The sequence below is a fragment of the Bemisia tabaci genome, chromosome 1 (assembly GCF_918797505.1).
Source record: "Bemisia tabaci chromosome 1, PGI_BMITA_v3".
Lineage (NCBI taxonomy): Eukaryota > Metazoa > Arthropoda > Insecta > Hemiptera > Aleyrodidae > Bemisia > Bemisia tabaci.
The window spans coordinates 82,675,495-82,690,192 of NC_092793.1; the positions used below are offsets into that span (position 1 = coordinate 82,675,495).

Below are 14,698 nucleotides of genomic sequence, written 5' to 3' on the forward strand. Positions count from 1 at the left end.
AGTACCCTAGTAACCCTAGCAGTAACCCTAATATGAGGAGATCAAATTCCTGATTTCTCTAGCTCTAAAGTCTCATTACAAATTTAAAAATTCTCAATTGCTCTGACAATTCCAAGTATTGAGTCTTTGAAAGTGTATCTTACCATAGATTAGAACTCTTCCCAAAAGAAAGTTAATGGATTAATCAGTCGTTTTGTCTTGTGAGATCTTGATTTCTGATTTAAGAGTTGTCGATTACTGTAGTCATCATTTTGCCAGGCGGTTTTACAAGTCCTCTTCTTAGAAATGAAATTTTTTTCTCTTTTACAGAAGCATTCTCTAATAAAATGCATGCTACGATTCTGTTTTCAGATAAAGCAAACATACAGCACATCTTTATTACCAGACTTCAATGATATCATTCCCACCGGCGATTCCATTGAAATCGAGGCTGACACAAGTATCATTCAAACAGTTGTCCTAATACACATTATTGCAGCCTACCTTTGTTACGTTTTTGGTAAGTTTTTTTTCCCTCTTATCCTTATATTGCAGATAAAAATCCTGACAATGTCACCTATCATGAAATCAAAATTCATATTCTATATCGCACAATCGTAACTATACCGTAAGATCAAAATCATAGCAATGTCACCTATCGATCATGAATTTATCTTAAAAGTGTCTTTTGATTTTTTTAGAAATGAATATGCATATTTAAACATTTCCAAAATTCCAATTGACTGCAAATCACACTCGTCAGTATAGCATTTATTATAGAAACTAGCTGCCTCAGCTCACTTTGCTTGCCTCCGCACCTTGCCAGGAGGTGCGCCCCTTGGACTCCTGATTACTTGCTTCGCGACCTTACCTGTCGCATTTTTAGCAACTTCAATCGTCTCAAAATCAACGCACAAAAACGAATAACTGTTAAAAATCCAACATCTTTACAATGCCTATAAAAGTTTTGAACTTGTAGAACTTCTTGAAAAATTCTCACATACGAAAAACTTAGAAACAATCAATGAAAAGTGATGGCGGTTCCCATCGCCAGTAATACTGCTCTGCAATGTGGGCATAAATTAGTTAATCCAATCCGCATAATCGCCGATGAAGTAAATTTCTTGTCGATGGGGATGTACAGTAACTTCAAAATCACTGAAAACTGACGAATATGAAAAAAACTGACTGCAGCTAGGAGCTGAAAGGCTTGAAAGGAGGAAAAAACAGTCAACTATGGGCACGGTAACTTCATAATCACCGAAAACTGATGAATATAAAAAAAAAACTGACTGCAGTTAGGAGCTAAAAGGCTTGAAAGGAGAAAAGAATAGTCAAATATGGATCCTCGTCTCACTGATTTTGGGGATAGATCTTTCAAAGCTAAGAATGCTACTTGAGGGCGAAAATGATTGCTGAATAACATCATCCAAAAAAGGTGTTGAACATCTTTTCGGAAAGTGAGGAATGATTGGGGGGGGGGGGGGGGTCCTACCTATTGGCATCGGCCACTGCCTCTCTCAAAGAAAAATGCATCAGCCAAAAATCAGAGATAAGATTTTCATTGTTCTCACACAGGCAGATGTTACAGATTCTATCGGAATGGGGGAGGGGGGCTGCTTCTCACCAAAATATGTCCATCCCAGATTCTCTTGACAAAAAAGCTGAGGAAAACCCATCCGACAGAACGGAGGAGTAGAATATTCATAGCGTTATATCCCTTCCCTGAGAAGTGAGGAAAGATGGACCAATCAGCATGTAGCTTTTATAGAGTGACTCATACACACAGAGGTTACTCTCATGGAAGAGATTAGGGAATGAAAGTTTGAAAAGCTCCAGGAAAACTCTTAATGGCGGATATTGAAAGTTTCGGATTTTTGGTATCATCTGGACATCAACAGCTTTCGTTTGCAACAAAAATCATGGAAATCGGTCCAGCGGTTGCTCAGAATTAAGGATCACAAGATTTTGACCCTTACAGTTTTATTTATAGATTTGATTTAATAGAAAGTGAGCTCGAGTGTTTCAAAATACTCTGAGTGAATTATATGGACCGTGAATCCTCATGAATTGTAAGCATACTTGTTTGTTTATATTATTTTTGTTTGTTCAACAAGAACTTATCTATTCAAGAAATCAGGAAATTGTGTTTACACGTTTCTTTCTGCTCAAGTTTCAAGTTTTTACAGCAGTGTTTTGAAAATGTTTGTAATTTTTTTTCTTTATTATGATTACAGGAAAATTTGCTTGTAAGATTATGATTCAAGGGTTCAGTTATGCTTTCCCAGTCAACTTGACAGTTCCTGTTACTATTTCATTGCTCATCACTGCCTGTGGTCTCCGTTTTGAAGACCCTTGCTTCTTCCAAAACACAATACCTCATTACCTATTCTTTGAATCTCCGCCAGTTTACTTCTTAAATGATTTCATATCAAAGCAGGTAAAAAATTGAAAATTTTTTCAATAAATAACTTTAGTCTAGTGACATGTTGTTTTTTTCTTTTTTTTCATCTTAATTTGAATTCCAGATTTGAACTATCAAATTTTCAAATGAAAGTTTGTAAAGAATGGAATTGTAAAGGACGTTCAGTGGTGAAAAATAAGTATCCAAGCTTATTTTGTTTCTTAAAGAACAACTTTGTCATGTTGAAGTATGAAATCAAGAAACCTAACAAGAACTGAAATAAAATGTATGTACATAATGTAACAAAAGCCTAATCTCGCTTGCTCAAATATTTTTTTAAGCAGGTGAGTTAGCTTTTCTTACATTAGCTTTATTTTAATTTTGTCATGATGAGGTCAAAGAGCAGGTTTGAAGCTTTAACTTTGTCCCCTAACTTTGAACCTCAACTATTTCAAGACATTCATAATCAACTAGATACCCTGCCTCTTCCTAAAAGTAGCTTGTCTTTTGTTTCACATCACAAAATTATCACTTTTACTACTCGTTACACAAAACATAGTATCTCGGTTTTTTATGTCAAAGGACCCCGCACACCTCTTATGGGAAGCTGCACCACGAAGAATTGCCTTCTGACTTATGTATTTCGATTCTCCTCAAGATGCTGATCAAAAGTTATAATTGCGCCAACTTTCTACGATGCACCGTTTTCGCAAAAAACCTATGAGAAGATTCAATTATTCGGCGACTATGAATAAAAAAGAACAAAGCATTTGAGAACAGGCCTGATGTGAATAAGGAGAAAATGTAGCATGTGTCCGTCTTCTTATCTGTACCTGCCGACTCAGGAGCTATCTCCCTCCCGCACTCGCCCGGTAGACGTTCAGACTTTCCTGTTCTTATGCTCCTCAAGAATCTGATTTGGATGGTGGTCGAGCAAAACGGCGTGCGGAATCCGAGATAAGACTGCTGCTCGGTGCGGGAGTCCCCATGATTTCCTTGTTGACACACAGCCGCTTGTCAATCGAGCACTGAAATGAGGAATCTTTCTGGCTTTTTATCACCGAATAATTGAATCTTCTCATAGGTTTTTTGCGAAAACGGTGCATCATAGAAAGTTGGCGCAATTATAACTTTTGATCAGCATCTTAAGGAGAATCGAAATACATAAGTCAGAAGGCAATTCTTCGCGGTGCAGCTTCCCATAAGAGGTGTGCGGGGTCCTTTTGACATTTTCTCAAGGAAAACTACAATTATGTGGCAACACCGATTTTCTTCTCATATTGGTGATACCAAGAGTCTCACTGGATGCCATCATCCACCATTAGTATTATTGAGTCAACAATAAAGTCCTCCTCTCTCCGGCACCGAGAAAGCCATTACAAACATCACCTATTCAATCGTACCGCTGGTTTTATCATTTTATTTTAAATTGTCCAAGCAAATTTAGACTACTTTGAACCCATGGACAGGCTAGCAATTTGTTTTAATCTCCATTTTTTGAGGTTATTTTATTCTTGTTTGCACAGTAGTGTGTGGTGAAATCTTGCCTCTCACTCGTACTTTATCTGGCTGCCCTTTGAATTCACAGATGCAAAGAAAACAGATAAATACAAGCTGCAGTTACCTTACCTGTTTTCGTCTTGCTCATGGACTCTGAGAAATCTAGATAGAGTGCAAGTGAGAAACAAAATTTCAGCATATGCCACTGTGCTTGCTTTTGATTGAAAAAAGACATTGAAAAGACAATTCCAAGAGCAAAATATTTATTCAAATCTCATTGGGTAGAAAGTTGGTTCGAGAGTATGGACAGTTGTAGTAATGAATGTTTTGTTTCCCCTCTTGTTTGTATATATTCTTTCACAATAGACAAAAGAATAATTAAACCAATTAACATGCAAACAGCTCAGAATGCAAACATACTTAGAGTAATTTTTCCAACTGAGCATGACATCTGATTTTAAGTGTTTTTGTTCTAAGGATCTGTCAACTCAGGTTTGCTTTTTTCCATATTATTTTTCAGCATGCTTGGGTTTGGCTGTTGTGGTTGCTCTCTCAAACTTGGATCACCCTGCACATCTGGACTCCTAAATGCGAGCGTTTGGCGACGACTGAAAAATTATTCGTCCGCCCAATGTATGACTCTTTACTAATAGACCAGTCAATGGCTCTCAATCGTCGCTGTGATGATGAAAAAGATGTCAAAACGGAGGTGAGTTCTAAGGTTCCTAGCAGTGAACTGATTTCTCTACTTTCAATGTGAATGGCTAAATTTGATTCATTGCATAAAGAAACTGAAAGCTGCGAAAAGTCGATCATCAATTTTGAATTGTATGATGTAAACCATTAGAAAAACTTCCTCCTAGCTAATCCTTTTTCTTATTTCCTTGAACAATCGTTTTAAAATCCTTCCTTTATCAGCTGCACCTGCTTCAATGAAAACTGAACATAATCCATCCGGAAGTCATGTATGAAGAATAACCTAATCTGAATGATTTTTTATTGCTTGTCTACAGTCTACTGTTGTTCAATGTTGCATCCCTCATGTTTCAGGAACTTGTCAACAGAGAAAAAGATCCTGATGAATATTACGAGACAATATCAGTTCACACTGATGTGAGCAGCACCACTCCACGTACCGTCAAGAAATCAGATAGCATTACTCGTATCTATGCCTGTGCAACCATGTGGCATGAAACAAAAGAGGAGATGATGGAAATGTTGAAGTCAATTTTGCGGCTTGATGAGGACCAGTGCGCTCGGCGTGTTGCTCAAAAGTATTTGAGAGTTGTCGATCCAGATTATTATGAATTTGAAAGTAAGTGATCGCATTAATAAGAACACCCATTTATATAATACCCATTTCATTTTTTTCCATGCACTGTAACTATCTTTGCCAACTTGGGTCAATATCAGCTTTTTTAATAGGAAACCACATGAAATAAGAATAGATAAAATGTTTGTACCAAAAATAGAACAATTATCTTGTCCAATGTATCCCAGCAACTGATTTATTGAGAGCTAATCAAAATATCATCATCATCCGCAGCAAAATTTCAAATCCTCAACATGTTTTCACCTATGTATGGGTTATATTTATACAGTACCTAGAAATTGCAGCTCTGCAATTCATGTCTGCAAATTTGCATTGCATTACGTGTAACTATTCTTAGATAATAAAACCAACTTATCTTTTCAACTAATTGCTTAAGGCTTTTTCCAGACGAGTGCGGTTTGCGGAATTTTGAGCGAACTTGTTCCTTGAAATCCTAGTTCGTGGAACTGATTTGCTCAAACAGCTCTTGCGTGGACAAGGCCTAAGCATTTATTTTCGTTATTGCAAAGAAATTTTAAAATCTTATCTAAAATCAATACCTAATATTATAGTTGAAGTTGTTTCAGCTAATGTTCTCGAGTTTGTGCAAAATCACTTTCATTACTCAAACAGTTAAATTAAGCATTATGATTTTCAGTTTCAGAAAGAAATGTTAAAATTAAAATTTTGAAAATTTTTGGTATCTGACTTTCGGCTCAAAGAGTAGAGAGTCTATGTACTCTTCAAGCTATCTGAATCAAACCTCTTTTTTTCAGCTCACCTGTTTTTCGATGATGCGTTTGAAATCAGTGACGTTTGTGACGACTGGAGCCAAGTTAACCGTTTTGTTAAGCTCTTGGTATCAACTCTTGATGAGGCTGCGACACATGTACATGAAACCAATATCAGAATCAAGCCTCCAACCAAATATCCAACACCCTATGGAGGTCAACTGGTCTGGACATTGCCTGGCAAGACCAAAATGATTGCTCATCTGAAAGACAAGTCAAAAATTAGGCACAGAAAAAGATGGAGCCAGGTATACATTGCCTCTATGTATATTTTCTACTAGCCGTTCAGGGAGTGCACTATCACAGCAAGGCAGAGGGTTCTCCCCCTGCACCCCTAGTCACTCGCTTTGCGGGTAACTTAGAGGCTTCGCGAGCCGCTATGAAATGGTGACATCAAACTTAAAATTGTTAGGTATCAAAAAAATGTCCTCCTTTTCCTGTGCAGGATTTTAAAATTAATAGTGAGTGGGAGGCCGTTTTTCTGATGCCTAGTAGTACAACTGTCAGGTCAACTTAACGTCACCTAGTTTCGCCATATTTTTTTATGAATCTCACCACTAGCTCCCACCATTAGGCTGTTCCTCTTATCTAATTTGTTCATTCAAAAATACTGTGATTGATTACATCAATTACTTTTTTTATTAATTCCAATAGAACTTTTTGGACTTCTAACTTTGAGTACCCTCCAAATATCAAAGTATAATACTACCTAAATCATCTGATATATTGTGGCAAAGCCCACGTCGGATAGCGTAATGCAGATAATTGATTATGCATAAAAATACACAAAAGCACATCAAATATTTTTAGCAAAAACGGCTGACCACCCTCTAGATTCACTGGTCTTAAAAAAAAATAACATCAACGATTGCATGATAACATGTCAGGAATGTAGTTACTTGCCTGAAACTCTTAATCTGCCCCCACCAGACTCACAAGCCTTGTAGTGGCTGCTTAATTTTCTTCAAGCATCAAATATTTGCGTACTCTAAAATATCCCATCTGAGCTTCAAAATCCCATTTGACCTTTTATTTGTTTGTTTTTTCAGGTGATGTACATGTACTACTTGCTGGGTCATAGGCTGATGGAACTCCCCATTTCTGTCGAAAGGAAAGAAGTAATGGCTGAGAATACTTACTTGCTGACATTAGACGGGGACATTGACTTCCAGCCTCATGCCGTTCGATTGTTGATTGACTTGATGAAAAAGAACCGCAATCTTGGTGCAGCCTGCGGCCGTATCCATCCAGTTGGTTCCGGCCCTATGGTTTGGTATCAGATGTTCGAATACGCTATCGGTCATTGGCTGCAAAAAGCAACTGAACACATGATTGGCTGCGTTTTGTGTAGTCCTGGTTGCTTCTCACTCTTCAGAGGGAAAGCTCTCATGGATGATAATGTCATGCGTCGTTACACAACCACCTCTACGGAAGCTCGGCATTATGTGCAATATGATCAAGGTGATCTTCTCTTAAACAAACGTCATTCAGTACATTACTTATTTGAAATTAGCCATCTTTAGACCCTAGTTATTGCAATTTTTCTCCTGTTCCTTAATGACCAGTAAACAACAAGAAAGGAATTTCAGAACTTGTCATCAAGTAAACAAAAAGTAAGGAATTTCTGTTATCAGTAGGTGAAGAAGCTTTATTCTCAAATAATATAGCCCCTGACAAAGTGGAAACAAGATTCTCATTAGAATTTTGTACATGTTAAAAAATTGCTTTGCATAATGGAAGCTCATGTACCCAAAGTGTTGAGAAAAAATGTATTTACTTACTTTGAAACTAAAGAATTTCATAATAATTTGATGTAGTATTTTAAATACCAGGAAGACTTGTTTTATTAACAAACATAAAAATACATTCTTCTTAAGACCTATAAATTGTAACTTCTATGCTCTATGTTTCAATTTGTTTTGAATATCTTCACCAGTTTTAGCTGATTTTTTTCCCTCCTCCTTTTGCAACAGGTGAAGACCGGTGGTTGTGCACGCTGTTACTTCAAAGAGGCTATCGTGTTGAATACTCAGCCGCAAGTGACGCTTACACCCACTGTCCAGAAAGTTTCAACGAATTCTTCAACCAGAGACGTAGATGGGTTCCCTCCACAATGGCAAACATAATGGATTTACTGATGGACTACAAAAAAACAATCAAAATAAATGACAATATTTCGCTGCCATACATTGCTTATGAGGTACCAAATTTTTATCGAATATTCCCCTACTTTTAAAAATCAAAATTGTTAGAAAGTAATTTAGAGGCACAGTCAACGTTGATCATCAATTCTTTTTTTTTTTTCTTCCTGGAACAATGTCCTAAGAATTTTTTATCTATACAACCCTTCTTGCCCTCTACCAAGAGAAGTTTTTTTATGCGCAAAAGTAATGAAATTCTGCAGCTATAGACTCTCCAACAGGGGCCTCTCAAGTCCTCATCTAGACTGAATCTAAAGTGCCCAAGAAATGAAGGAAAAAAACTTAGGAGTGTTGTTTTTTGTGAAATCAAACCTCTGGTTATTCATAAGTGAAAAAAGCACTCAGCTTTGCCCGTCAAGAAGTGTTCAAGGTTGGCTTTTTTTAAAGCAGATTTCGGCGAAAATCAACAAAAATCGGTTAAATCAAATTTTCCCTAGAAAAATTATTGAAGTCTCTATTACTCCATGTAAAAGTGTTACCCTAGAAAAAACGTGAATTGTTCTGGATTGTAATCGCAATGGCGTGGTGTTTCATTGTCTCACTTCCTGCCTTGTCTAACAACTCATTTGAATCCTTAGGTACGAGGGGCGTTCAATAAGTAAGTATCCCCCCCCTCTCTAAAATCGATAGGAATGGACCAATTTTAGAAAACTTGGGCTCAAAATCTTCCTTAGGATATACTGAGTTCAACAAAACAAATCGCAACAAAATCGGACCATGTCACTATGGTCTGGGGGCGCCGAATTGTGGCCATAAATCAGGGATTGGTCAGATTATCATGAAATTTAGTGTGCTCATGTTTTTAGGGTCGCTGAATTCAAATTTAACCTTAGTTTTACAAAATTCTCAAATCCAAGATGGCGGCGGACCATAAGAACTAAAAAATTAGAAAAAAATTCAAACTATGATTCAGATGTCATTTTAAATGACAGTTTAGTGTTTTGAAGGTTGCCAGACTACACTTTGCTAACTCAGTTTTGCCAAAATGACGCGTTTACCAGAGCAAAAGGCTTAAAAATGAGTATTTTACCCTGGAATAGATAAGACATTATCGTAACTGAATAAAGTTAGCATTATGTTTTTTAGTTTATTGGTCCTGACTAGAGCATGATATATATTATGGGGGGGGGGGGGGGGTATGAAGCCTAGGTATAGAGTGCCCCCTCCCTGAACTAAAATTTTCTTCCAAAAATGTTCATTTCTGGCGGTTTTTTTTTAAATTGCCTAACTCTTTGATCGCCAGACCCTGCTACGAAAAGTTTCGGGACATATTTTAGAATACTTAAAAATTAATAGCCTTGACATTCTTATATTTCTTGGAAGCAGTTCAACCATTTTGCGCTGATTTTTATGGTTACAAATGTTATTATAAATGTTTTAGGTGGAATGATAAACTTGAACCATTTCAAAAAATAAATACAAGAAAACGGAACTAAAATTGCTATTAAGGTCTAATATCCGTGCTTGAATTCCTTTCCCCATCAGTCCCTTCCCAACAATAAGCTCCCAGTACGTAATATGGCTTGCGATCATCAAGCTCGAGTTGCCTGGGCGGAAGTCAAACTCGGGATCTTCTGATCATAGGGCTAGCACTACAACCATTACACCACAGGAAGGCGAGTTGGTAAATGTGTATGCATATGAAATCTCAAGAATGAAAAAATGACCTTCGTTTTATCCAGTTATCATCCCTTCTGTGGAGAAAGTATCATTTCGCTCAAAAATGCGTTTTCCCGCAAAAAAACTTCATTTTCCAGAAAACTGGCAACTGCTGGAAGTAAATGGGCATCATTTTGGATTCAGCAGCCAAAATTACATGAGATCCACCCTTTGTCCATCGCTGACCTTGCCTCATCTCTCTTATCTTGTTGCACAGCCGAATCGGATTACTCACAAAATCACAAAACCGCTGCACTGAAATGACCGAAAAAGGCCTCAGACGCAAAAATACGCAAAAAAACCTATCATTCCCTGTTAAAGGAATATATGGGCTACATTCTGGCACCGATAAGAACGTGTTAGCTTTTGTTAGTGATAACTAAAAGTTAAGGTGAAGGTAATTTTTTGCCTAAATTAGGACAAAACTTTGAAGTCTCGTGGTGGTCATAAAATCAATCTTAATACTAAAAACGATTAAACTATCAAAAAGTGCTCCCTTTGAGCTTTCTGTTCCATATTTGATCGAGGATCTATGCCGACTTTTAACAAAACAGCACAAGGTAATATGTGATGACGTTCACCTCGAATTCTCACATTTCTTCATTTACCTCTGAGTCTGTGAAGTTGGCCACCATATATCCGATCTTAAAAACACCTAAAAAAAATTCGATCGGTCATTTCACACTTGCCAAGGGATGTAGATAAGGGCTGCATGCTAGGTTGCCAGATTTCCGCACTTTCAAAAATCGGATTTTTGACCACGATTTGGCGCTCCCAGACCATAGTGCATGTGCGGCCGAACGCGAGCCGTTTGAACGCGCCGAGGTGCACGCCGCTCCCGCCGAATCCGCGGAGATTTGAAGTCCGCAACAAGAGAAGAGCTTCTCTGCCAACGCTTCAGTCGTTCATCACTGACGAAAAATCAAAGAAGTTTTTGTAGAATAAGGTGCTTACCTCACCTCTCCGCATAACCAGCTCGATCCAAGCAGGCCTGAGACTGATTGTGAGACTAAGAGAACAGCTTTTGGATACCGCGCCTGTAGAAGTCTTTCAATTGGCTGGGGATGAAAGTGTTGACGGCTTGTTTGACCTCTTCCACTGATTCAAAATGAACTCCCCCGCGTTCAGATACTAGATACGGTAATAAATGGCAAAAAAGACCACCATTTATTCCCCTTTCTATAATCTGAACTCGGGGGAACTCATTTTGAATCAGTGGAAGAGGTCAAACAAGCCGTCAACACTTTCATCCCCAGCCAATTGAAAGACTTCTACAGGCGCGGTATCCAAAAGCTGTTCTCTTAGTCTCACAATCAGTCTCAGGCCTGCTTGGATCGAGCTGGTTATGTGGAGAGGTGAGGTAAGCACCTTATTCTACAAAAACTTCTTTGATTTTTCGTCAGTGATGAACGACTGAAGCGTTGGCAGAGAAGCTCTTCTCTTGTTGCGGACTTCAAATCTCCGCGGATTCGGCGGGAGCGGCGTGCACCTCGGCGCGTTCAAACGGCTCGCGTTCGGCCGCACATGGTCCGATTTTGTTGCGATTTGTTTTGTTGAACTCAGTATATCCTAAGGAAGATTTTGAGCCTAAGTTTTCTAAAATTGGTCCATTCCTATCGATTTTAGAGAGGGGGTTACTTACTTATTGAACGCCCCTCGTAAAAAAAAAGGCAACCAATAAAAGGACAAAGCAAAGGACCTCTTCCGTCTTTTTTCTATCTGTAAAGAAAAATGATACTTGGTTTGAAAGAGAGAAAAGACAGAATGAATAGATTTCACCTATAGAGGATAAATTAGGCCGGGATTTTTGGAAAAGAACCAAGAAGCTTCCCACCCTGTGCTCACTCAGTATTCTGCGGTGCTAAGGAAGAACACCGTATTAACATCTAGAGTTGCCAAATTCCCTTCAATAAAATGATTATTTTTAGGGAAGGTTATAAATATTTTTTCTTGAAATTTTCAAACATTTTAGATTAAATTAAAAACAAAATTATCTGAGAAATCTGAAGAAAGATATTCACTAACTCTCCTGAAAATTAGTAATTTGCCAAAAAAAAATTGGCAATGCATGAAGGCTTGTACGGCATTTTCCCTTAGCAAGGCAGTATTGCCCCCCACATTCTCCTCTCCTATACAAGTACAAGTTTTTCCTTTGTTGGAGAATCCTGTTTATTTTGTACTCCTAGTCCAAATAAACTTAAGGCGTATCTTTTGTCAAAATGTGCGTGCATTTTGAAAACGATGTATGAGGACAAGACATGACATGATGTAAGAATGTCACTGGTATTGGTAGTGTGCCAGGAGGGAAAAAAAAATTAGCTGAGGATTACGATTTGTTAAATCAAATTGGATCCAGATTCAATCCGTTATTCATCAGGAAAATCTAACATGGCTTTTATGGCCCTCTTGAAGGGGCTGGAAGTTCGATCCATTAAAACGCAAAATCCGTTTAATCATCATCCATCGATTGAGGTCTTACTGTATTTTAATTTGTTCCTCACCAAGGTGTATATTCTTTCAGATGATGTTGATGGGTGGCACAATCCTGGGTCCAGGTACAATATTCCTCATGTTGGTGGGAGCTTTTGTTGCTGTTTTTCATATTGATAACTGGACCAGTTTCTATTACAATATTTGGCCCATAATGTTCTTCATTTTTGTTTGCTTCACCTGCAAATCGAACATACAGGTATTCATTCAGTCATAAGTTTTTTTCCCCCAATTATCATATATTTGTCTCAAAATTTTATCCCAAGAATTTCAATTTCATTGTCTTTTAGTATGTAGTCCAATTTTCGATTTTATCCACATAATACTTTTTAAAGTGATTTTGTTTACAAGGTTATCTTAACCAAGGAGTATCATATATAGCGAATGTACTATAGAATAACATTTGTTATTTTGATGTAATTCATCGCAGATCAGAACTAATAATATTTCCATGAAAAATTAAATTGATTTTGGCTTATAGCCCATCTTTGATTTCGTGAAGTTCAAATTTACCCTAATTAAGTGGCGAAACTGTAGCTATTTTGTCTTCTTATCTCTGTTTACAGCTAATTGTAGCGCAGATTCTCTCAACAATGTATGCTTTAATCATGATGGCTGTCATTGTTGGTACGGCACTCCAACTTGGAGAGGATGGTATTGGCTCACCATCTGCAATTTTCTTGATAGCAATGATGAGTTCCTTCATAATCGCAGCACTACTCCATCCACAAGAGTTTTGGTGTATTGTTCCCTTCACAATTTATTTACTATCAATTCCAGCCATGTATTTGATTCTGATTCTTTACTCTATCATCAATCTGAATGTTGTAACTTGGGGGACCAGAGAAGTTCAAACAAAGAAAACTAAAGCAGTAAGTCATATGAAAATCCATATAGTATATTCATAGAGAGCTTAAAGTCGATAATTGGTGCTCCTATATTTTCAAATAGAGTAATACATATCTCGATCAGGGACTGGTAGCGGCATCTAGCTATGGGTATCGACCCCAAATACCAGATCCTGGTTACTAGGCTATCATGGAGGCTGCTGGATCTCAAGGCATGTGCATAGGAAGCTATGTTGGTAGCTTGAAGATGTCGATTGCCAACTTATCATTTTTGGCATACAGATCCTTAGATACTAAGATAACAGGCCATACGAATAGCAGACACATCCTGGCATCCGCATTGAAGCAGGATCTGGGAGCAGCATTCGAGCTGGAAACGCCGAAATTCGGCCGAACATTTACCCGGGAAATCCTGCACGCTAGACAATAGAGACAATGCCCTCAATACGATGGCTTCAATGGAGGTCCTGAGAATTGCTGCGGTCGTCCTGGGTGAATTCGGTGGCCAGCTAGTAAAGGATTTCTGATGGATATTAGCGTCTCAGCATGCCAATGTAGCGATCCACTCTTGTATGCTCAGATCCCTCGTGAGGGACGGCAGCATACCTGGAAATGCGGCTACCAATGTGTGCTCGCAGATCCGGCTACCTCGGCATCCGTCATCTCTACCTATGCGGCATCTCAACGTATGTGGAGGGTCAACCTCTGCTATCAGTCCCTGATCTCAATGCTGGATTTAAAGAAACACCACTTTTTTCCTCACATCTTTTCAATTGTCAATCCATGCCTTGCCCCAACATAATGACGTTGTTTCATCTAGTCGAGAATTCAAATAGCTGCTGAAAGTAAGTACATAGTTTCAAAAAGTTTCAGAGAATTCCAGTACAGAGAATTATTTTTTTTTTTCCTTATTTTTTTTATCTCCATATTTTTTGCAGCTTATTGCTACTACAAATGGACAGTTTTTTTATCCATCTATTAATTTTAACGGAGAGTAAAAATAATTTCAAGGAAAACCTCACTAATTTTTGTATCTGACTGTAAATCCACTTTCCTGAAAGGCCTCTGAATAGGAAATTCACTTATCAAGTTTTCTTAACCAGCCTCCCCTTTTCTTTCTTGCAGGAGTTAGAACAAGAGAGGAAAGAGGCGGAGGCTGCAAAGAAGAAGGGAAAACAGAAGTCACTCCTAGGATTCCTACAGAACAGTGATGAAAACGAAGAAGAAGGATCTCTCGAACTTTCTTTCGCTGGGCTTTTCAAATGCATGTTCTGTACTTACCCCAAACCGGTGGATGAAAAGCAACAACTTCTCAGAATTGCAGAATCTCTAGAAACTGTCAGCAAAAGATTAGATGTCATCGAACGGTAATAAAAACCTCTGATATTTCCCATAAATCTTGAACTTCTTAAAAATATTTTTGCACTAATTCTTCTGGAACGTTTAACTCAAATGATGAGCAACTTGACTTGAACTGTGTTTAACATTTAACTTTATTTACACATTTTGGAAAG

The 14,698-nt window shown here is 38.0% G+C and overlaps 1 protein-coding gene across 7 annotated transcripts in view; it reads left to right on the forward strand.

Moving 5' to 3' along the window:
• The window catches only part of kkv (hyaluronan synthase-like protein kkv), a 90,026-nt gene that overhangs the window by 54,248 nt on the left and 21,080 nt on the right, over positions 1-14,698 (forward strand). For all 7 annotated transcript variants that reach the window (XM_019061453.2, XM_019061452.2, XM_072306294.1 and 4 more), the window contains 10 exons: positions 352-499; positions 2,217-2,419; positions 4,404-4,592; positions 4,934-5,198; positions 5,972-6,234; positions 7,036-7,447; positions 7,960-8,186; positions 12,368-12,535; positions 12,903-13,208; positions 14,310-14,551. In XM_019061453.2, the coding sequence (XP_018916998.1) occupies positions 352-499; positions 2,217-2,419; positions 4,404-4,592; positions 4,934-5,198; positions 5,972-6,234; positions 7,036-7,447; positions 7,960-8,186; positions 12,368-12,535; positions 12,903-13,208; positions 14,310-14,551 (2,423 nt within the window). The remainder of the gene's footprint in view (positions 1-351; positions 500-2,216; positions 2,420-4,403; positions 4,593-4,933; positions 5,199-5,971; positions 6,235-7,035; positions 7,448-7,959; positions 8,187-12,367; positions 12,536-12,902; positions 13,209-14,309; positions 14,552-14,698) is intronic.